This window comes from Crinia signifera, chromosome 1, assembly GCF_055691185.1.
Source record: "Crinia signifera chromosome 1, ASM5569118v1, whole genome shotgun sequence".
NCBI classification, from domain to species: domain Eukaryota; kingdom Metazoa; phylum Chordata; class Amphibia; order Anura; family Myobatrachidae; genus Crinia; species Crinia signifera.
In genome coordinates this window covers 357,466,488-357,490,200 of record NC_139217.1, presented here as the reverse complement: position 1 = coordinate 357,490,200, position 23,713 = coordinate 357,466,488, and the positions used below count along the sequence as shown (strand labels likewise).

The following is a 23,713-nucleotide window of genomic DNA, read 5'->3' as shown; positions in this document are numbered from 1 at the left end:
TATATTGCCACAGTCTGTCCATGACTACGTTTTATGATGTTATAAACCTATCTATAACAGAGCATAACAAGAGAAGAGGTGATTGGATGAACTGCTCACATGCATGTTTAACCCTTTTATGGTACAGGTTAATAAAAATAAACAAACACTACATTATAAGCATATACTAGGATGCTCAAGCACAGGACATAGTTCACAAGTCTATGTACCGGAAACACAAATACACTTGGATTATGAACACAGAGATCGGTCAGACATTCTGAAAACGTGTTATACTCCTGTACATTTGGGTAGGTGCACAATAAGGTTTATGGAAACTATGTGGAATGTGGGAATCAGGCTTCATATACCCTGCAGTGTGGTTTGCATCATGACAATATTTCTTAACTAGGTGGAAGATGGTTCCTGTCATATTCCCCATTTTCCAGAGAGGAATCACAGCTACCTCTAGTGGGAATTTAGTGTCACAACAATACTTAAGCCAGTAACATAGAAAAGGGGATCACAATACAAATCACAAGAGTAGAAAAATGTGTGCACCCCCACCTAATGTCTTGGAAGCAGCTACACAATCCAGCACTTACTAGCGACATCTGCTCCAATATGCTTGCACTGTTCCTTCATTTATACCCCTTTTACACCAAAAATCCTGGATCCGACCTGGCATTTGGAAGAAGGATCCAAGCCAGGTCGGATCCGGGATTTACTCCATTTACACTGCGGTGCCCACCCGCCGTGTAGACGGAAGCAGCGCTTGGAGATGACATCATCTCCAAGCACTGGGACCGCGGTGATCCCCGCCAGATACACCGATCCCCATGCTGGGGGCAGCCCAGCACCAAGGTAAGCTGCTGGGCTACCCCCAGCCCCCATACACCCCCCCCCCCCCCCAGCCGTCGTCTGGAAGGTGAATGGATGCCGCAAACAGGCAACCATTCACCTCCTCCGCTGCTTTCTGCAGAGTATAGCAGACAGCAGCGCAGGCTGTGTGTGCCCCCCCCCCCCCCGTCCAACCTGCGGACGCTGCGGTCCGCAGGTTGTACGTCCCCATTGCTGTAAATGGGAGCCGGGTCATCCCTTCTCTACCCAGGTCCTAGCCGTGTAAAGGGACATGGCGTGACGCATTTACACTACCTCTGACCCGGGTCTGACCCGCCGAAGACCTGGGGTTTTGAGGCGATGTAAAAGGGGTATTAGCAAAAAATCTGCTGTAGATCATCTTCTTAATTCTAACATTGTGGAAATATTGCTGACGCTTGGCTTCAACAAATTCTAGTACTTGTGTTTGTAATACTGAAAACTGCTGTTGATGCAGCACACCCTATGGGCTCTACTTACACTGATCTTTCACCAACACTGATGCTACACACTTCCAATGACAAAAACAAATCTCAGAACTGTTTTTGTTCTTAACAGCCTTTGGTAAATTACTGCTTTTTGCTATCTATGTATGATGTACTGCTGCCGATGAGAGCACACCCATCATGGTATGTGTCAGGACAGAGGTTGACCAGCAGTTCAATTGTATTATATTTAGACTTTTTTATATTTTGTGTATTATTAAGGATTGAGCATAGTTACAATACATTTTTCAGTTGCAGTTAGACATTACATTTTATATGTGGTATACAGTTTTTTCTCGCTCACAAAAGAATGAGTACAGATGTCTGTGAAAAACAGAGGATATATGAACAATGAGAAGTTGCGAGTTGCAGCCGGGAAGAGGCGAGATGCAGCCAGCAGCTCTTCACTTCCCGGCCGTTCTCAGCAGAACGAGCCCAATTATTTGTGAAGTCGGGCTTGTTCTGCCGTGCTCCCCTGTTCAATGCTGTCGGGGAAGACAGCATTGAATAGGGCCCGGCGGCCATCTCCCCCTCAGGAGAGGGTCGCCGGTGATTGAATACCCCCCTAAGTCTATATAGGTCGTGTATGTGTTTTTGGATGTAGACCCTAAGATGTTTTATTGCACTCGAGGCCCATCGTATGAATTTCTTAATTTTTTTTAAAGATAAAAATATTTTATTTTATAAATATACATAAACAATGGTATAAACAAAAGGTAAGCACGGTACCTGTATAGCAATATGGTATAAGTAGAAAAACTAGAACTAGGACGGGACCACTCCCTTTGGAGTTCTGCTTTGGCTCTGCCCATGAAAGTATCTTCTCATAGATCATTGATGTGTTCGGTAAACGTAGGGCGAGAAGTAATGCCACCCGAGTTCAGCGGCAGTAATGTGGGCCAAACTTGGACTTTTTTTTAAGGGGCAATTATTATTTATGGCAAAACAAAAATGATTAAATTAAGTAAATTTTGCTTGTATGCCATCCTTAGGTTCATGTGTTATGTGGTGGTGGAAAGTGTTGCAATTCTGCTTGTTAATATTATAAACTATAATTTGTGGTTTTATAGCACTATCTCCAAGTGGGCTCGGGGTGCATTACAGACATTAACCCCTTCATGACAGAGCCAGTTTGTGCCTTCATGACAGAGCCCTTTTTTTCAAATCTGACATGTCTCACTTAAGTGGGGATAACTTTTTTTTGCTTTTACTTATCCCAGTGATTTTGAGATTGTTTTCTCGTGACACATTGTACTTCAAGTTAGTGGTAAATTTTCGTCGATACAGTCTGTGTTTTTTTGTGAAAAATACCAAAATATCGTGAAAAAATGGAAAATTTAGCAATTTGCAAAATGTTAAATTTTCTGCTTGTGAGACAAATAATCATACCACTCAAAATAGTTAATAACTAACATAGACCATATGTCTACTTTATGTTTCCATCATTATTTCAACTTCCTTTTAATTTTTTTGGACACTAGGAGGCTTACAATATGAATAGCAAATTCTCAAATTTTCATGAAAATTTCAAACACTGATTTTTTTAGGGACCAGTTCAGTTCTGATGTGACTTTGAGGGACTTGTATGTGAGACACCCCCATAAATGATGCCATTTCAAAAACTGCACCCCTCACAGTATTCAAAACAGCATTTTGGAAGTTTGTTAACCCTTTAGGTGTTTCACAGGAATTAAAACAAAGTGTAGGTGAAATTTCAAAATTTCTTTTTTTTTGCAGAGTTTCAATTTTAATACATTTTTCTAACGAATACAGTAGATTTTACTAGAGAAATGTGACTAAAAATTGATTCCCCCAATTCTTTTGTTTTCAAAAATATCCTATATGTGGCCCTAGTGTGCACGTTGACCAAACCACAGGCTTCATAATAGAAGGAGCACCTACTTGATTTTAGAGCCTCCTTTTTATGAGATTTTTTTTTAGGCACCATGTAGGTTTCTAGGCACCATAAGTGCTAAAAGTTAGGAACCTCCCCCACAAGTCACCCCATTTTGCAATCTACACCCCTCAGGGAATTCATCTAGGGGTATAGTGTACATTTCAAACCCCCAGGGGTTTCACCAATTTTGGTACAACTGGGATGTGAAAATGGAAAATTACATTTTTTTACACAAACATGCAGTTCTGGCTCAAAATTTTTCATTTTCACAAGGAATGAAGGAGACAAAGCACCCCAAAATCTGTGCCCCAATTTCTCCCGAGTACGGCAATGCCTCACATGTGACCAAAAAATACCAGTTGGGTGCATGGCAGGACTTAGAAGGGAAGGAGTGATTTTTGGATTTTGCAGCTCAGATTCTGGTGAAATTTTGGTGGGTGCTATGTCGCATTAGCAAGACCCCCCAAGCACCAAGACAGTGGAACCCCCCCACAAGTGACCCCATTTTGCAAACTACACCCCTCAGGGAATTCATCTAGGGGTATAGTGTACATTTCAAACCCCCAGGGGTTTCACCAATTTTGGTATAACTGGGATGTGAAAATGGAAAATTACATTTTTTTACACAAAAATGTACTTCTGGCTCAAAATTTTTCATTTTCACAAGGAATGAAGGAGACAAAGCACCCCAAAATCTGTGCCCCAATTTCTCCCGAGTACGGCAATGCCTCACATGTGACCAAAAAATACCAGTTGGGTGCATGGCAGGACTCAGAAGGGAAGGAGTGATTTTTGGATTTTGCAGCAAAGATTTTGGTGGAATGAATGGTGGGTGCTATGTTGCATTAGCAAGACTCCCAAAGCACCAATACAGTGGAACCCCCCCACAAGTCACCCCATTTTGCAAAGTACACCCCTCAGGGAATTCATCTAGGGGTATAGTGTACATTTCAAACCCCCAGGGGTTTCACCAATTTTGGTACAACTGGGATGTGAAAATGGAAAATTACATTTTTTTACACAAACATGCAGTTCTGGCTCAAAATTTTTCATTTTCACAAGGAATGAAGGAGACAAAGCACCCAAAATCTGTGCCCCAATTTCTCCCGAGTACGGCAATGCCTCACATGTGACCAAAAAATACCAGTTGGGTGCATGGCAGGACTCAGAAGGGAAGGAGTGATTTTTGGATTTTGCAGCAAAGATTTTGGTGGAATGAATGGTGGGTGCTATGTTGCATTAGCAAGACTCCCAAAGCACCAATACAGTGGAACCCCCCCACAAGTCACCCCATTTTGCAAAGTACACCCCTCAGGGAATTCATCTAGGGGTATAGTGTACATTTCAAACCCCCAGGGGTTTCACCAATTTTGGTACAACTGGGATGTGAAAATGGAAAATTACATTTTTTTACACAAACATGCAGTTCTGGCTCAAAATTTTTCATTTTCACAAGGAATGAAGGAGACAAAGCACCCCAAAATCTGTGCCCCAATTTCTCCCGAGTACGGCAATGCCTCACATGTGACCCAAAAATACCAGTTGGGTGCATGGCAGGACTCAGAAGGGAAGGAGTGATTTTTGGATTTTGCAGCAAAGATTTTGGTGGAATGAATGGTGGGTGCTATGTTGCATTAGCAAGACTCCCAAAGCACCAATACAGTGGAACCCCCCCACAAGTCACCCCATTTTGCAAAGTACACCCCTCAGGGAATTCATCTAGGGGTATAGTGTACATTTCAAACCACCAGGGGTTTCACCAATTTTGGTACAACTGGGATGTGAAAATGGAAAATTACATTTTTTTACACAAACATGCAGTTCTGGCTCAAAATTTTTCATTTTCACAAGGAATGAAGGAGACAAAGCACCCCAAAATCTGTGCCCCAATTTCTCCCGAGTACGGCAATGCCTCACATGTGACCAAAAAATACCAGTTGGGTGCATGGCAGGACTCAGAAGGGAAGGAGTGATTTTTGGATTTTGCAGCAAAGATTTTGGTGGAATGAATGGTGGGTGCTATGTTGCATTAGCAAGACTCCCAAAGCACCAATACAGTGGAACCCCCCCACAAGTCACCCCATTTTGCAAAGTACACCCCTCAGGGAATTCATCTAGGGGTATAGTGTACATTTCAAACCCCCAGGGGTTTCACCAATTTTGGTACAACTGGGATGTGAAAATGGAAAATTACATTTTTTTACACAAACATGCAGTTCTGGCTCAAAATTTTTCATTTTCACAAGGAATGAAGGAGACAAAGCACCCCAAAATCTGTGCCCCAATTTCTCCCGAGTACGGCAATGCCTCACATGTGACCAAAAAATACCAGTTGGGTGCATGGCAGGACTTAGAAGGGAAGGAGTGATTTTTGGATTTTGCAGCAAAGATTTTGGTGGAATGAATGGTGGGTGCTATGTTGCATTAGCAAGACTCCCAAAGCACCAATACAGTGGAACCCCCCCACAAGTCACCCCATTTTGCAAAGTACACCCCTCAGGGAATTCATCTAGGGGTATAGTGTACATTTCAAACCCCCAGGGGTTTCACCAATTTTGGTACAACTGGGATGTGAAAATGGAAAATTACATTTTTTTACACAAACATGCAGTTCTGGCTCAAAATTTTTCATTTTCACAAGGAATGAAGGAGACAAAGCACCCCAAAATCTGTGCCCCAATTTCTCCCGAGTACGGCAATGCCTCACATGTGACCAAAAAATACCAGTTGGGTGCATGGCAGGACTCAGAAGGGAAGGAGTGATTTTTGGATTTTGCAGCAAAGATTTTGGTGGAATGAATGGTGGGTGCTATGTTGCATTAGCAAGACTCCCAAAGCACCAATACAGTGGAACCCCCCCACAAGTCACCCCATTTTGCAAAGTACACCCCTCAGGGAATTCATCTAGGGGTATAGTGTACATTTCAAACCCCCAGGGGTTTCACCAATTTTGGTACAACTGGGATGTGAAAATGGAAAATTACATTTTTTTACACAAACATGCAGTTCTGGCTCAAAATTTTTCATTTTCACAAGGAATGAAGGAGACAAAGCACCCCAAAATCTGTGCCCCAATTTCTCCCGAGTACGGCAATGCCTCACGTGTGACCAAAAAATACCAGTTGGGTGCATGGCAGGACTCAGAAGGGAAGGAGTGATTTTTGGATTTTGCAGCACAGATTTTGGTGGAATGAATGGTGGGTGCTATGTTGCATTACCAATACAGTGGAACCCCCCCACAAGTGACCCCATTTTGCAAACTACACCCCTCAGGGAATTCATCTAGGGGTATAGTGTACATTTCAAACCCCCAGGGGTTTCATCAATTTTGGTACAACTGGGCAGTGAAAATGAAAAAAATACATTTTTTTACACAAAAATGTACTTCTGGCTCAAAATTTTTCATTTTCACAAGGAATGAAGGAGACAAAGCACCCCAAAATCTGTGCCCCCATTTCTCCAGAGTACGGCAATGCCTCACATGTGACCAAAAAATACCAGTTGGGTGCATGGCAGGACTCAGAAGGGAAGGAGTGATTTTTGGATTTTGCAGCACAGATTTTGGTGGAATGAATGGTGGGTGCTATGTTGCATTACCAATACAGTGGAACCCCCCCACAAGTGACCCCATTTTGCAAACTACACCCCTCAGGGAATTCATCTAGGGGTATAGTGTACATTTCAAACCCCCAGGGGTTTCATCAATTTTGGTACAACTGGGCAGTGAAAATGAAAAAAATACATTTTTTTACACAAAAATGTACTTCTGGCTCAAAATTTGTCATTTTCACAAGGAATGAAGGAGACAAAGCACCCCAAAATCTGTGCCCCCATTTCTCCAGAGTACGGCAATGCCTCACATGTGACCAAAAAATACCAGTTGGGTGCATGGCAGGACTCAGAAGGGAAGGAGTGATTTTTGGATTTTGCAGCACAGATTTTGGTGGAATGAATGGTGGGTGCTATGTTGCATTACCAATACAGTGGAACCCCCCCACAAGTGACCCCATTTTGCAAACTACACCCCTCAGGGAATTCATCTAGGGGTATAGTGTACATTTCAAACCCCCAGGGGTTTCATCAATTTTGGTACAACTGGGCAGTGAAAATGAAAAAAAATACATTTTTTTACACAAAAATGTACTTCTGGCTCAAAATTTTTCATTTTCACAAGGAATGAAGGAGACAAAGCACCCCAAAATCTGTGCCCCCATTTCTCCAGAGTACGGCAATGCCTCACATGTGACCAAAAAATACCAGTTGGGTGCATGGCAGGACTCAGAAGGGAAGGAGTGATTTTTGGTTTTTGCAGCTCAGATTCTGGTGGAATGAATGGTGGGTGCTATGTGGCATTAGCAAGACCCCCGAAGCACGGTGAAATGATGAACCTAATAATCCATAGATGTGTGGTATATTTTGAAACACTCCTTTATACATAGGCCGGGTTTGTCGGGGCAAGTTTCACAGTGGAAAATAGTTTCCTTTCTTATTCCCTTTTTATAGCAAACTTTGCACCTTTTTTGTGTCCTGCCCTTTCTTGCAGTGGAGGGGATTTCGTTGGGAAAATGCTGCCCTGGTACAATACGGGGGCCAGTACTAGAAGTACTGGGGCCCTCTGCCTGCTGATTCCCAAATGTTAGGCTCTTTATGACTTCCTCTTGAAAGTGCATAAATGTCCCCCTCTGGCCAGTAGAACGGAATAGCACGTAAGCGTTATACAGTGCCATCTGGATGATATACACGGCCAGCTTCTTGTACCAGATATTTGTTTTCCGCAGGGCACTGTACGGCTTCAGTACCTGATCTGAAAGATCCACTCCGCCCATGTACTTATTGTAATCTAGGATACAATTTGGTTTTGAGGTGTGGGTACTGGTACCTCGTACAGGGATGGAGGTGGTACTGTCTCCATGAATTGTTGTCAGTATAAGGACATCCCTCTTGTCCTTATATTTGACCAACAACAAATTTTCGGTGCATATTCCCCTGCTTTCACCCCTTCTCATTACTTGGGCAATGTGCGTTTTGGGGAGGCCTCTTTGGTTCTTGCGCACAGTACCGCAAGCTGCTGTACCTCTTGAACCAAGGGCCTTAAACAGGGGGATGCTGGTGTAAAAGTTATCCACATAGAGGTGATAACCCTTATCCAGGAAGGGGTGCATTAAATCCCAGACAATTTTTCCACTAACACCTACGAGGGAGGGGGGGCATTCTGGTGGTTCAATTCTTGAATCCTTCCCTTCATATACCCTAAACTTGTGGGTGTACCCTGTGGTGCTTTCACACAGCTTATACATTTTTATGCCATACCTTGCCCTCTTACTGGGAAGGTACTGGCGGAATTTAACCCTTCCTTTAAAATGTATAAGGGACTCGTCGATACTAATACATTTATCAGGGATGTATAGCTCTGCAAATTTGGCACTGAAATGATCAATGACCGGCCTGACTTTGAATAGCCTGTCAAAGGTGGGATCATCTCTGGGTGGGCACTGTGCATTATCGGTGTAATGTATAAATTTATGGATTGCCTCAAAACGAGCCCGGGGCATGGCCATACGGTGAAATGGGGTGCTGTACAGAACATCTGTACTCCAATATTGCCTAATTTGTGGCTTTTTTACTATGCCCATATGTAACACCAGACCCCAAAACGTCATCATCTCTACTGCATCTACAGGGGTCCACCTAGCAAATGATGACGTGGGGTTTTGAGCAATAAACTGCTGGGCATATAAATTAGTTTGGTCCACCATTAAATTTATAAAATCATCAGAGAAAAATAATTTAAAAATGTCAATTTCTCTGAGACCTGTTGAATCAAATTGGATTCCTGGGATGGCCAAAAACTCAGGAACCTGGGGCTCAAAATTGTCTGGTGGTGGGGTCCATACGAGATCAATTATTGGGGGGGGGGTCTCAGCTGCTCTACGGGGGCGTCTTTGAGGGGGTCCCTCATCATCAGAGGAGGAAGAGGAGCTTAAGACAAATCCTTCAAATTCCCCGCTTGCCTCACTGGCTGTGTCAGAGTCAGAGGCAAGCATGGCATATGCCTCCTCCACCGAATACATTCTCCTGGATGACTGGGACGACATTTGGGATGACATTTGGGATGCCATTTATATTTTTGTGTTACTGGTAGTGAAATGTTTCAACACGTGTATAGTGTAGGGGGGGGTACAAACTTTATTTCAACCCGGGGGGTATGTAGTGTGTAGTGTGTATGTATGTAGTGCAGAAAAAAAAAAATACAAAAATAAAAAAATTGAAGGGTTCAAAAAAAAAAAAAATGGAAGGGGTTAAAAAAAAAAATGGAAGGGGTTAAAAAAAAAAAATGGAAGGGGTTAAAAAAAAAAATGGAAGGGGTTAAAAAAAAAAAAGGTCCTGCGCCAAAAATTGAGCACAGATGTTGGTCAGTAACGTCCGTCACTGAACAGCGCTCAAAGGCAACAGGAATTTGATCCAAAAAAAAAAAAAAATAGATCAACCCTGTGCCGAAAAAGCTGATCAGTGATGTACGTCACTGATCAGCGCACAGTGGCCACAGGACACACACAAAATCACAGTGTGTGTAAAAAAAAAAATGTAAAAAAGACCCCACAGCACTCACAAAAAATAAAAAAAGGTGATCAGTGATGCGACACTGATTACCAGTGAGGGGCAGCAGGTGCACAACCTTTGGTGGTACTGAAAGGTATATATAAAAAAAAAAACCTCTGCACCCCTAAAAAGTTGCTGATCACCTCAGATATAGTGATCAGCACAAAAGGCGGGGGCAGCAGACACAAAATTTAGCACTCTCTATCACTCTCTGTCACTATCTCTCTCTATCTCTCTATCTCTCACTATCTATCACTCTATGACACTGCAGCAGCAGCACTGACAGGTATATCTATATATAAAAAAAACCCTGCGCCCCCAAAAAGTTGCTGATCAGTTAATTTATACTGATCAGCACAAAAGGGGGGGCAGCAGTCAGTTATATAAAAAATATATAGCACAATCTGTCACTATCTCTCTATCTCTCTCTCTCTATCTCTCTCTATCTCTCTCTATCTATCTATCTATAGCTCTATCACACTGCAGCAGCACAAAATATAGCACTAGGCCTCTCTATCTCTCTCTATCTCTCTCTATCTCTTTCAGTTATATAAAAAATATATAGCACAATCTGTCACTATCTCTCTCTCTCTATCTCTCTCTATCTCTCTCTATCTCTCTATCTATAGCTCTATCACACTGCAGCAGCACAAAATATAGCACTAGGCCTCTCTATCTCTCTCTATCTCTCTCTCTCTAACTCTCTATCTAATAAATCGCAGCAGCACAAGATGTCACAGGATGTCACAAGATGTCACAAGCATAAGCAATATCAATGATCAGGTAAGTATTTTGGATGGGTTCTGGTCAGTATAGGCGGCAGCTGGGCACGGTGACCGCACTGCACGCTATTCCAGACCGGAATGGCGTCTGCAGTGCAGTAGCCGTTAGTTTAAACCCCCCTCCATGGCTGTGATTGGTCCGTCGGTCCGACGAACCAATCACGGCCTTTGGGGGCGGGAGGGGTGAGGTGGGGTGACACCAGTGTCACCCTTATACCCCGCGGTGATTGGTGCTGTACTTTACAGCACCAATCACCTCCGATCCCGTGTCACCGGCGAACGTTATTCGCCGGTGACACAGAAAACGCTGTGAATGGCTGTTCACAATGAACAGCCAATCACAGCGATCGCCGACGGGGGGGGCGGCATCGCCGCCCCCCCTGGGCATGCACGGACATGTCTGCTGTCAGGGACAGCAGACATCGTCCCTCTGTCACTGCGTCTCTAGACGCAGTGACAGTTTTAAGCCATGACGTATATATACGTCAACGGTCGGGAAGTACTTCCCGGCCATGACGTATATATACGTCAAATGTCGTGAAGGGGTTAAAAACATGGAGGACATGGAGTAACTATTTTTGTGCTGAGCTCTCTGTCCCCACTATCCCTGCCCTAATATCCTGAGGTTCCCCACGGCAACTTTTACTATCCCTCCCTGCGGCTGGCTCTACCTGGCACCTGCTGGCACAGTCTGTGTCTGTCTCCCTGGATACCGAAGCGGGTAATGCGGTGTCCTGTGGGAGCTGCCGCCAGTCTGAACACGGCTGTCCATACCCAGGGCCACGCCAGAGACCCTAATTTATCTGCTTGCAGAGAGGGTCCTCTGCGCTCCTATTGTGTGGCTTCGGCTGCTGGTGGAGGCTGTGGACGCTGAGTGAAGCCTCCATTACACATGCGACCGTCCGCTCTCCCACCCACGTGGTGCCGCTGTGATCCAGGCTGCCATCGATCCACGGGGTGTCTGTCACTGCTCCCATCCTGATATCTGCTAGTGAGTCTGGGGGAGTCAGGGGTCGCTCTGTACCACAAAATCAGGTACAGTGGTATATGTGAAGTGCTCCCACTGCATGGACACCATTGTTCATATGAACTAAATAGCTGGGCAGCTCTACCATTTCTGCCCTTGAGAGAACGACTTACTGATCAATCTTTGACTGTGCCTAATATTGCTGGGCTAGATGCAGAGGGGAATATAGCCTCCTCCATACCCTGTGTGTGTTTGCAGAGCACTGGCTCCTTACAGCCTCCTCCTGCTATTTGAGACTGCGCCCAGTTTATCTTGCCTGTGACTTGTTAGGGACTACTGGCTTCTTAATACATACACCCAATATGCTTCCTATTATTTACAATTTGTTTACCCGGATACGTCTTGTGTTACAATTATATCAGCTTCATTGATGGGGAATGTACAAGGGTAGTTGTGCTACACAGTAAATTCAAGGTTGTGCAATTAATCAAAGATATTTTATTAATTACTTAATAACTCTTAAAAGATAGGCTGTATAGCCTCAAAGAAAAACCATATAAAAGCATGTGAATTGCTTTATATTAACAAGAATGGCTGCAAATGATTGTGCACATTAAAATGTTTTTGAATCACTTCTCCTCCTCCTGTTGTGTCCCTTTCCTTTTGGGCCCAAAAAGATGCAATTCGTCTGAATATTAGATATAGAGCAGTATTACTTCAGCTACTTCCTACACTCAAGTTTAGGGAAAAAGCTGCAGGAGCAGCGAAACGCGTTGGTCATTGGTACACCAGGATTGCTGCCACAACTTGCTACTCCTTGCTTGTGTCTCCAAGTACTTCTCCAATCTGCAGTTGTAGTCAAATTTATAATTCTAGTCCTGCACCATAGAACCAACTGGATCCAACTCAGGCCCCATTACTACCTGTGGATGTATGCCACCTCCCTAATTTGCCTGCTCAGGACCAGATCTACTCCCTACTTCAGATATTCCACCTATGTGAACAAAAATATTATTGTGGAGGAATGCCCCCCCCCCCCCCCCCCCTAAACTTGAGTGGAGGAAGTAGCTGAAGGAATACAGCTGAGGGCGGTGGTATGTAATATTCGGCCCAAAGAGAAAGGGACACAACAGGAGGAGAAGTGATTCAAAGACCTTTTAATGTGAACAATTATTTGCAGCTATTCTTGTCTATTTTATGCAATTCACATGCTTTTATATGTTTTTTCGGTACTTGTTTCCTAGCACGGCCACACCGATTTACACCGGGGTGGTCGTGTCGGAAAAATCGCGTCGATCGCATCGCATGCGATTTGGTCACATGCGATGCGTTCGACGCGACCGACCCGATTTTTTGATTGAATGAAATGTAAATCGGGTCCCTGGGACCCGATTTTACATTGGATTCAATGTAAAATATTCCCTACACCCCCAAATTTAACGACGTAAACCCCACCCCACGATAGACGCCAACCCGAAGCGTGGCGAGCGCAGCGAGCCCGCGAGGGGCGGCGGTGCGCGTCCTCCGACCTTTTCATTCCCCTACTACTACTACTACGTCGGCGTGGAGTTGAGAAGCGTGGCGAGCGCAGCGTGCCCCGCGAGGGGACGCGTATACCTGTGAAGTTATACGCGTGCGCTCGCCACGCTTCGGGCTCGGTGGCTCGCTGCGCTCGCCACACTATTCTATTCTCAACTCCACGCCGACGTGGATAGTAGGGGAATGAAAAGGTCGGAGGACGCGCACCGCCGCCCCTCGCGGGCTCGCTCGCCACGCTTCGGGTTGGCGTCTATCGTGGGGTGACGACGGGGACATCTATAATGTGAAATGGGTCATATTGGCCCATTTCACATTTTTCACATTTTCTCACGATTTCAATGTTAAAAAATATTTTAACATTGAAGCCTATGGCAAAATCGGGGGCATCGCGTCGGGACCAATGTTAATGGTCCCGACCGACGCGATGCCCCCGATATTGTACCTTTGCCGACACGATCCTCACGATTTCAATGTTAAAAAATATTTTAACATTGAAGCCTATGGAAAAATCGGGGGCATCGCGTCGGTCGCGTCGGGACCAATGTTAATGGTCCCGACCGACGCGATGCCCCCGATATTGTACCTTTGCCGGCAAAATGGACCTGATTTTAAAGGAAACTTTTAACTTAAAGGTACACGATCCACAAGATTGTGGCCGTGCTAGGAAACAAGTACCGTTTTTTCTTTGAGGCTATACAGCATAGCTTTTAAGAGTTATTAGGTAATTAATAAAACATTTTGAATTAATTGCACAACCTTGAATTTACAATGTAGCGCAACTACCCTTGTACATATAACTGTACAGGAGCCCTTTCCAGATATCTTGGTATCTATTTTTTCTGACTTTCATTGATGGGGAAATCATAACAGGCCTCAGCGGTGGCCCGCTTGTAGAAATACTCTTGGACACCCAATCCTAAACATATCTCAGCTGAGCAAGATCCCACTCCCCAACATCCCTCTTCCCCAGAACGCCCTTCTGTAACAGGTTCTCCAGATACTATGTTACAGGAAGTGTTGGAGGCAGTAATGCGAGTGAGAATAGACTCACGGGTCAAATTGGGAAGGCGCAGTCTGACCTGTCCATTATCCATCATGATATCCAAAAGGCGAGGGAAAGGGTTGGGGAGAGAGAAATCCTTACCACTACTCTGGAGGATCACCTCTCCTCTTTATCTGTTAAAGTATCTACAATGGATGCTACCCTTACTGCCATCCAGGAAAAATTGTGGATATGGAGGGCCACTTGAGGCTTAACAATGTCCGGTTCATCGGGTTGCTGGAATGGGAGGAGGGTTCAGATCCTGAAAAAATGGCTTTTGGATTGGATTCCTTTTCACCGTTATTTGCAGTAGAAAGAGCACATCGAATTCCATTCAGACCTCTGCCCCCTGGGGCACCTCCCAGTAACTTTATCACTAAGATTCTCAATTATCATGACAGGGATGCTATTTTGAGACTGGGGCATACTAAGGGCCCCTTGATGATTAATAGCTGAGAGGGGATGAGTAGAGAAAGGGGTGAGGTGAACGGGGCCAACCTCACCTTACATTTTTTGGTGAGCGTATAGTTTTTGTCACCCCTAGATGGAATAAACTTTGTAAAGGGACAGCATGGTACGCCCCTTGGTTGCGCCACAAAAAAGGGGTCTGGTCTCACAAGGAAGGGGGTATGGCCACACAGTACCCCAAGGATATAGTGGCGAGATGGAGATAGTGAATGGGAAGGCAGAGGTGACAAGGAGTTCTGCGTTTTTTGGATGCAGCTAATTTATAGGAGTGTAGGAAAGTTAGGATAGCAATATTCCTGTGATGCAAAACTTAAGTCCAATTATCTCTATACAGACATATGTATGTAGCATCACCATGGCTAAATCCCTGTCCCATGTAGTGCTGATCTGGGTGGGGAAACACCTGTGGCCCACACCGTTCTCCAGCTTTATCACTGCAGTCTGGGCCCGCACAGCTCCCCCATGCTGTTGCATTGCTGGAGCCACTTCTGGCTGGATGTGGCTCTCTGCAATCCCCATCAGTCACAGATATTACTGCCAGATACTGTGCTCTCCTCTGCACCTACAAGTCCCTGTAGTCCAAAACAAATTCATTGCCAGGCTGCCATCTGTCACTGCTAGCAACCCACTGCCCGGTCCTCTTCTGCATCATAGCTTGTTCCCTCAGCTCCCTGTTATGGCCCTGCACAGGGTCCCAGCTGCAGCTCCCCAGCCACCAGGCTCTGCATGCGCGCAGCCCTGCACGCTACCTGGCCATGCAGTAGAGGAGCGCGTCCCCATGGACCCACTAATTTTGAAAAACGTAGTTCCCCGCCCCCTATTCAAGGTAAAATACATGCTATAGGGCGTATTTGCGATCACTGCGTACTAACCCAAAAGGTGGAGTAATGAATCGTGCTTGATCTATCACAGACCCCTCTCAGTTGCAGCATGATTGACATGGGTGCTGCTTCCTTGTGGCTGTGTAGCTGTGACAAGCACGCAATACTCTATTACGGTACACAGTAAAGGGGCTAAACAGTTTCCAGAAGCAATACAGTATTTTACATGCTGCAAAAGACATTCACATCAACCCCCCAAAACACAACTTGTAGCAGACGTACCCATCTAACAGCAGCACCCATCTCAGGCTTACTAAAATGTAGGTTAATAATAACCTACCATAAAATAACCTATATTCCCCATCAACATATTACAAATACTTATCAGCAGTTTATAGGTTAAAAAAGCAACCAATCAACTCATTGTGGTTACACACAATACCATGGACTTGACTTGGAGAAAATCATTTCTTACTTGTGTCCAGGACAGGTAAATTTACATATCTGACAAAGCTTTATCTCTCTGTGAAGTAGCAAGGCTATGTTGCTGTGCTCCTGCTAGCATTTGGTTGGTGCCTGTCATAATTTCAGTCCCATCCAGAATTGACCACACCCACATAAATGCCATGCCCTTTCGCAACATTATTCATGTTCCATCTACACAACCCAAGCTATTTCATGTTAAAAGTCTTTCATGCACTTCCATTCATAGGCGCCGAAACTGCGGGTGCTCCGGGGCCCGAGCACCCACGGAAAGTGTGGAGCACCCACGGCACGGGCCACGGCAGCGGGCTCCCAGCAGCGGATATGCTGTCATCAGCGGGGGTCCCTGCGGCGGATGGGAACTAGTAGCGGTATTAATAACGCTGCTAGTTCCCATCTTCCGCAGGGACCCCCGCTGATGACAGCATATCCGCTGCTGGGAGCCCGCTGGATCTAGGATCCCCAACGGGTGAGTCCACCGGGGGGAAGCGGGGGGTTGGGGTGGTAGTGTGGGGGGTTTGTTCTCTGTGGGGAGGCGCCCCTGCTTCCATTACACAGTGGGGAAGAGAGAATTAAGTTCTAGGACACACGGGGAAGAGAAAAAAATAATAATGGCACCACTACTGAAAGGCGATCAAATTTCCTAGCATTGACATAAAATCTAAGTTCCATAACAAGAGTACAGTTTTTTTTTTTTTTTTTAATCATTTGATATTTAGGCAAAGAGAAAATAAAGTGCACAAAAACAGTTTGTACAAACTGTGGGACTACATTTTCACACTGTAGATGGTATACAGTTAGCCACAGTAATTACCATGGCTAATGGATTCACCACGGTAGCCACATGGAAAATATACAAACTCCGCACAGTTAGGGTCATGGTGGGAATTGAAGCCATGATCTCGTAATTAGCCACGATAGCAAAAATGTATAGGGTAATATGTTTCACGTGCATTAGGCCCGTAAAGCATAATCCCAGATAATTAGCCCCAGAGATGCGATAACACATGGGTCTGGATACTTTGAGATGGGCTGTAAATTAGCATTGGATAACCATTGGAGATAAATGATCACAGCGAATAGGATACCCCCTGGGGTGTTACACATAAAACAAATTCAAATCTATAGCTATTTTAAAGCAATGCGACTGTTGTATAGGTACAATTGGGCAATTTTGATCAGTGTGTCCATGGGATGACATTACTCAGGAATGCCAAAGACATTTACTCTCGGTTTTGAACAGAAGTTATGCAGAAGAGACATCATTGCCTCACACATATGAGAATAATAACGTAACAATGATCTCTCACCTCAGCCTCTTTCTGCTGCAGTATCATGTCCTTGTCCAACACCTCCTCTTCCACTGGCCTACAGCAAGTAACAGATGATTATTCACCTCAACAACTTGTAGCTATATTAGCAATAAACTTGAAACATCAAAGTATAACGCTATATATACACTATATATACACTTACTTGCCAGTACGTTTTAATCTCTCAGAGCGGAAGTTTTCATAGTGCAGATCCTGAGTGACCTCTTGTAGGTCCTGCATGTGTGTCCTGTGGAGACAGAAACATCACAACTTTCACATCATGATGGATTAGCAGCAAAACAGAAAGAAGCTATGTGACTAACAAGCATGGACACACTCATTTTAATAGAAGAAAGACTTCCCGCTGAGGGGTGACCATTAGACTTCAAGGCTGAGATGTCGGATATTTTAGAATTTCTTTGTTAAAAAAGAAACTTGTTAAAAGATAAACATAAAAAAAAAAAAAAACAGCTCAAAGGATGAATGGAGAACTACATGGAGATTTGTAGGAAATACGTGACGAAATTAGTTTACCGTGAGGACTGTACATTCCAGGTATCCACATACAGATTATCATTCATACAAGCACACACTGTGTAATGGTGTAATTCCCACCATGACCCTAACCGCGGAGTTTGTATATTTTCCCCGTTGGTTGGTTTCCTCCGGGTACTCCGGTTTTCTCCCACAATCCAAAAATATACTGGTAGGTTTATTGGCATCTAACAAATTAACCCTAGAATGTCTGTGTGTGCCTGTACATGTAGTAGTGAATATAGACATAAGCTCTACTGGGGCAGGGACTGTTCAAATATTTTCAGTAAAGGGGAATGTGTGTGCACTATATAAATAACCAGTAATAATAATAATAATAATAATAATAATACTATAGCTATGTGTGTTTTTCCTTCTGTTTAAAATTCAGGCAATGTAAATAATGCTACAAGCAATCTGGATCTTAAGGGGCATACACGCGTAGAGATGTGTCCTAAGCAATTTTGCTAAGCTATTTAGGGTAGGCGATTTTCTGGTGTCCAGATCTCCCATGGAGAGCTCAAACACATGCAGAGATTTGTGCTAAGCGATTTTGCTAAGCAATTTTGCTTAAGCGAAAAAAGGCAGGGTAGTGGTTCAGAGTGAGAGATTGTGATCAGTATCTCTCATTCTGTACACACAGACAGATTTGCAGTCAATTGCTAAGCAACTTGACTAGATTTTGACTGCATGCACTGACTAGTCAAAATCTCCTAGAAGGTTAGCCAAAATCTCGCTATTTTTCTTGTGTAGCATAGATTGACTGTGCAGGCAAGGCCATTTTGACTAGATCATATAGACTATCATTACTTAAGGTCCATACACACTGGACGACTTTGAGCTGAAAGTCACTCAAAACAGCAGGTTTGAGCATCTTTTAGCTCAAAGCTGCCCAGTGTGTCTGCCCCGCCCAGTGTGTCTGCGCGCTCCCGCATCATCGCCAAGAAAGCTGTTCAACTGCTGGTAATACCAGCAGATGAGCGAATTTGAGGACGATTTTGCATAGCTCTGCACTATGCAAAGCTGTCCCTCTCCCCGCCGTCGGTGCCGGGCAGGGGGAAAGTGGCTCAGTGTGTATGCACTGAGCGGCTTTCCACCCCCAGCAATGAACGCAATCATCGCTGTCCATACACGCTGGGCATAGTCACCCAGTGTGTATGGACCTTTAGACAAAAACGCTTAGTCAAAATCTCTCGTGCATCTAGTTAAAATTGCTTAGTCAAAATTGTCCATCCGCCAATATCTCACTGTGTGTACAGCCCTTTAGTTAGCAGGAGATAATTAATCTCGTGGGCATACACATGGAGAGATCTGTGCTTACTTTCTAAGCAATCTAGTCCGATTGCTTATAAAATAGCACAAAATAGCTCTGTGTGTATGCCCCTTGTTTCGAGAACACACAAAATTATTATATAAACATTTATAGATATAATTACTGTATGTAAGGCCTGTGCCATCTCAAATATGCATTTACAGGCTCCCCACTGCTATGGAAATGGAATAGACATATAGCTGCATATGAGGAGGACCTGGTCACCAGGAATGGGGTAAGAATGGGAGAGGCAGGGGGTAGTGGTGTTTAGCAGCAAATAGAGCAGGGGGGTGGAGCAGCAGATAGAAGGGGTTAGGCCAAACAGAGGGAACGACAGATCCCTCTTCTAATAGAAGTATATATATATATATATATATAAAATGCAGTGTTTTATTGCGGTGCCCCACGCTGCCCACTCAAAAAGTGAAAAACAATTTCTTAAAACAATAAAGATTAAGGCTGCTGACCGCAGCCTGTCAGCCTGTTATAGAGGTGCATGATTCCTGTCTGCACCCAATGAAGACTGGCCTGGCTGGGGTATAGGGGTGAAGAAGCCTGGGCTGCTGGGAACTCAAAGTTTTAACTGTTTTTACACAGTCCTTCTGAACAGTTTATACCCCAGTGGAATCCTAGTGCCTCATATAAAGAAATATGGATTTTTTGCTTGTGTAAAAAAAATGTAAAGATTCTTTATAAAAACATATACCTCCTGAAAGGAATAAAAAAAACAACTAGAGGAAAAGCACCTACATACACACACGTAAGACAAGAAAATAATTAACAAAAAAAAGTGCTTTGGGAACCTCAAACAAACTACTTTTTTTTTAGAGTGAAATAAAATGTATATTACGAACCAAAAATAAGTTTCTCTTTTGGAAAAAATTGTATCTATATGTTTTATAACAATGATTACATTTCATAAGAAGGTAAAAGAGTGCCATACGGAATAGTACCTAACAAAAGCCTGCAGGGGTCACTGTAGCTGAAGCATTTTATCAAATGATTAAAAACCATCCTTATGACTTTTAACAAAAACAAAGACTGCAGAACTGAGCATGTTGTACCTTCATGTCTCTTTACAGTTATGTTCCTTATGAAATTTCATAAGGAATGGAAAAGAAGAGACCTCAGATAGACAAAAGTTATCATGGAAGTGTGAATTAAAATTAAGTTGGTTACAGCTGCTTTTCAACTAACCATATGTTCTCAGTTCAGTGAGCATTATCATTTCTCTTTGGACACATTACTAGGCTTGGATAATCATGTAACATCCATTCGCATGCCCTGTGTGCAAATTTGCCTTTCAAATGGGTGGCAGCCAACCACCATTTGCAAGGCAGGGTTTGGGGGACTCGCGATTTGCAGCCTTGCGAATCAACCAGAATACCTTGCATAGTGTTGCTTTATTATTGTTTTTACATCTTCTACCTACCTGGAATACCAAGAGGACCTGACTGAGACTCTGTACATATTCCCGTCTCCAGGAAAAAATATTAGCGCTTATTGACTATCTGATCATATGTCTTCTTTTTTGTACGTTGTGTTTATGAAGTTTGATGGAAACTTCTCATGTCCAGATAGACTGTTAGCTGCTCATTAGCGCCTGTTTTGGTTCTGCTTTTTTTTCTCCTTACATTTTGCTGTTCAGGGCTTTCTGGGACTACTACAAATGACCATATCAGCCACAGGCGGCAGATGATGTCCCCTTTAAATTATGCTGAATGCCAGAGCTGACAGGGCTCATGTGTAAAGGGGCTGACACATGAAAAATCTAGGCCTGCAGTGTAGTGTGAAAGGGGCTCGATGAGCTGGGAAGCCAGGTCACCAATCTTGAAGAACCCAGGTTTTTCAAGTAGGGTAGAAATGGTTACTTTTTAAAGCCTCTGCTTCATTTGGCAGTTTCAGATGCTGAATTTAAAGGGACAATCATGCCTTTGAAAGATCATAAATATTAGAGTATGTTTTGGGTATATGAGGTAACAATAAGAGCCAAAGAAAACCTGTTTGCTTACATACTGAGCAGATCATTATTATGGGCAGTATTCAATGAGAATTTTGACGATGTGCAGCGAATCCTGTTTAGGATTCGCTGCACATTCGCCACTGCCCGCCGCGTTCCGGAGCCTCGCCGGCTCCAGTATTCAACGAGTCGGGCTCACTGCCCCTGACCGGCGAATTTTAACTCCTGCGGTGATGCCGCAGGGAGCCTGAGGACGGCGGCGGGCAGGGAGATGGAAGTCCCAGAACGTTTGTGAGGGGGAGGTGGGCTCCCCGGGAGCCAGGCAGCACAGGCTGCCCCCCGGGATACCAACAGGGGACCGGGTATTCACTACACCCGATCGTGCATATGTAATGATTGGGTGCAGTGAATATATGAATATCTAATGAGCGGCTCGGCTTCCGGCCCCCTGCTGGCTGCTGTGTAAAAATATATATATATATTTTTTTTTTAATTAAATATATATTCATGTGCTTACAGCACATGAATAAAAATAGCATGCCCCTCCTCAGAATAAAATTCCTGATTTTTTGACACCAAATTTAAAAAACAAAACACTTTATTTTAAAAGTTCACATTCCACTTCACCATAAAAAGATAGCGATTGCTACTCGGTGAATCATGGCGATAAAAACCTTGAAATGTATTCGCCATCTGGTCATTGAATAGGGTGAGTCACCGTTTTAGTCAAAAAAATCGCTGTACAGAACGAAAATAGCACAAAATCGCCATAAAACATGGCGAATCAGCCTCATTGAATACTGCCCTATGCCTCAGTTACTACTACTTAGACAACATTTTAACTTCAACAGGGTCAATGTTCTGCTTCGCATCAAACTTGGGCCAGAGTGCCGTGTGATACTGGTGTACATTCATAGGTACAGCACATACATACCGTTCTCTAGATGTTTCCAGACAAAACTGAGAAATGAATTGCAATTTTGGTTCTTTCATAGCAGTTCTTAAAGCAAATATATATAATGGACAGTGAATATTCCCAGTAACAGAACTTCGCTTTGTCTCAATTACCTTTCCATCAATTAAGAAATAAGCACAACCTGTTCCTTGCTATAAGGACCTTGTCTGCAAACACTTACACCAGCATTGTACGAAGCTTCAAGAAATCATTGTGTTCTGGGTTCTCCACTTCCACAACACCCCACGGGTACAAACGTCCACGAATTTTCTTTCCTTTTACCTCAATGAGCTGATTTGATCCAATGACAGCGAAAGGGATGCTGGCCTAAAGGAAAAAGATAAAATACTAGAATAGCAGATACCACACACTGTCCTATTATGTACACAGGCACAGGGGAAGCAGTCTGCAGTTGCTAAATGTTTTCTACCAGAACAATCATTGCACATTTACTGGCAATTTCCATTTTCCAAGTTTTGATGGTGGCCATAGTGACTGATCTCCAGCTGATGTTCAACAATAAAATAAATTAGCAGCTATCAGGAACAGCCAAGCGAGACCATAGGTCACAAACATATCACAATGTAGAACAATTAAAACCTTAAAAATCCTAATACCATACTTCTTCAATTAAGGGTATCACTTTCACCTTCTCCAAAAAGGACTGGCACATTCTCCGGTACTTGTGGAGTATCACGGCTCCCACGATGGGCATCGTATGCCAAAAAATCGCATCGCATACGATTTTGCACTGAAAAGCATCCAAATGCATTGGAATTAGTTCTAAACATGTTCAATGGCCCCCAACTGGCATTTTTGAGGCTGTACCACCCCCACTATCAACGCGAACCCGAAGCGTGGCGAGCGCAGCGAGCCCGCGAGGGGCGGCGGTATGCGTCCTATGACCTTTTCATACCCCCACTATCCACGTTGGCGTGGAGTTGAGAATAGAAAGTGTGGCGAGCGCATCGAGCCACCGAGCCCGAAGCGTGGCGAGCGCAGCGAGCCCCGCGAGGGGACACGGATACCTTCACAGGTATCCGCGTCCCCTCACGGGCTTCACAGGGGTCCGCGTCCGCTCGCCACGCTTCGGGCTCGCCACACTTTCTATTCTCAACTCCACGCCGACGTGGATAGTGGGAGTATGAAAAGGTCGTAGGACGCGTACCGCTGCGCTCGCCACGCTTCGGGTTTGCGTTGATAGTGGGGGTGGTACAGCCTCAAAAATGCCAGTTGGGGGCCATTGAACATGTTTAATACTAATTCCAATGCATTTGGATGCTTTTCAGTGCAAAATCATATGCGATCGCATACGATCAAATCGCATGCAACCCGATGCGATTGCATACGATTTTGTAAAAAAACGGCCAAAATCGGTAAAAATCATATCGCATCGCATGCCATCGCATGCGATGGCATGCGATGGGAGCCGTGATACTCCACAAGTACCCATTCTCCCAATTGAACCAATTACAATTATTACACAAAGAGCCTCCTGTGCTTTTCTCAGGATAAATAGATATAGATATTATTCATTTGGACAATTTTCACCCCTTTTATCACCACAGTCGGAAGAAAAGTGACCATATTGACATGAAATTGCCCTAGTGTATGGGAGTTAACCAGAAGTTTTCCATGGCAACCAAGCAGCTTCAAAGTAGCATTTAGGAAGTACACTGTATAAAATGATAAGTAGA

The 23,713-nt window shown here is 44.0% G+C and overlaps 1 protein-coding gene across 1 annotated transcript in view; it reads right to left on the bottom strand.

Annotated features, from left to right (window-relative positions):
- The window catches only part of LOC146009203 (septin-2A), a 97,444-nt gene that overhangs the window by 31,164 nt on the left and 42,567 nt on the right, over positions 1 to 23,713 (bottom strand). Inside the window, exons 9-11 of the mRNA XM_083149335.1 lie at positions 22,198 to 22,343; positions 17,419 to 17,502; positions 17,253 to 17,310 (exon numbers count right to left, since the gene is read on the bottom strand). Coding sequence (XP_083005461.1) covers positions 17,253 to 17,310; positions 17,419 to 17,502; positions 22,198 to 22,343 — 288 coding nt within the window. The remainder of the gene's footprint in view (positions 1 to 17,252; positions 17,311 to 17,418; positions 17,503 to 22,197; positions 22,344 to 23,713) is intronic.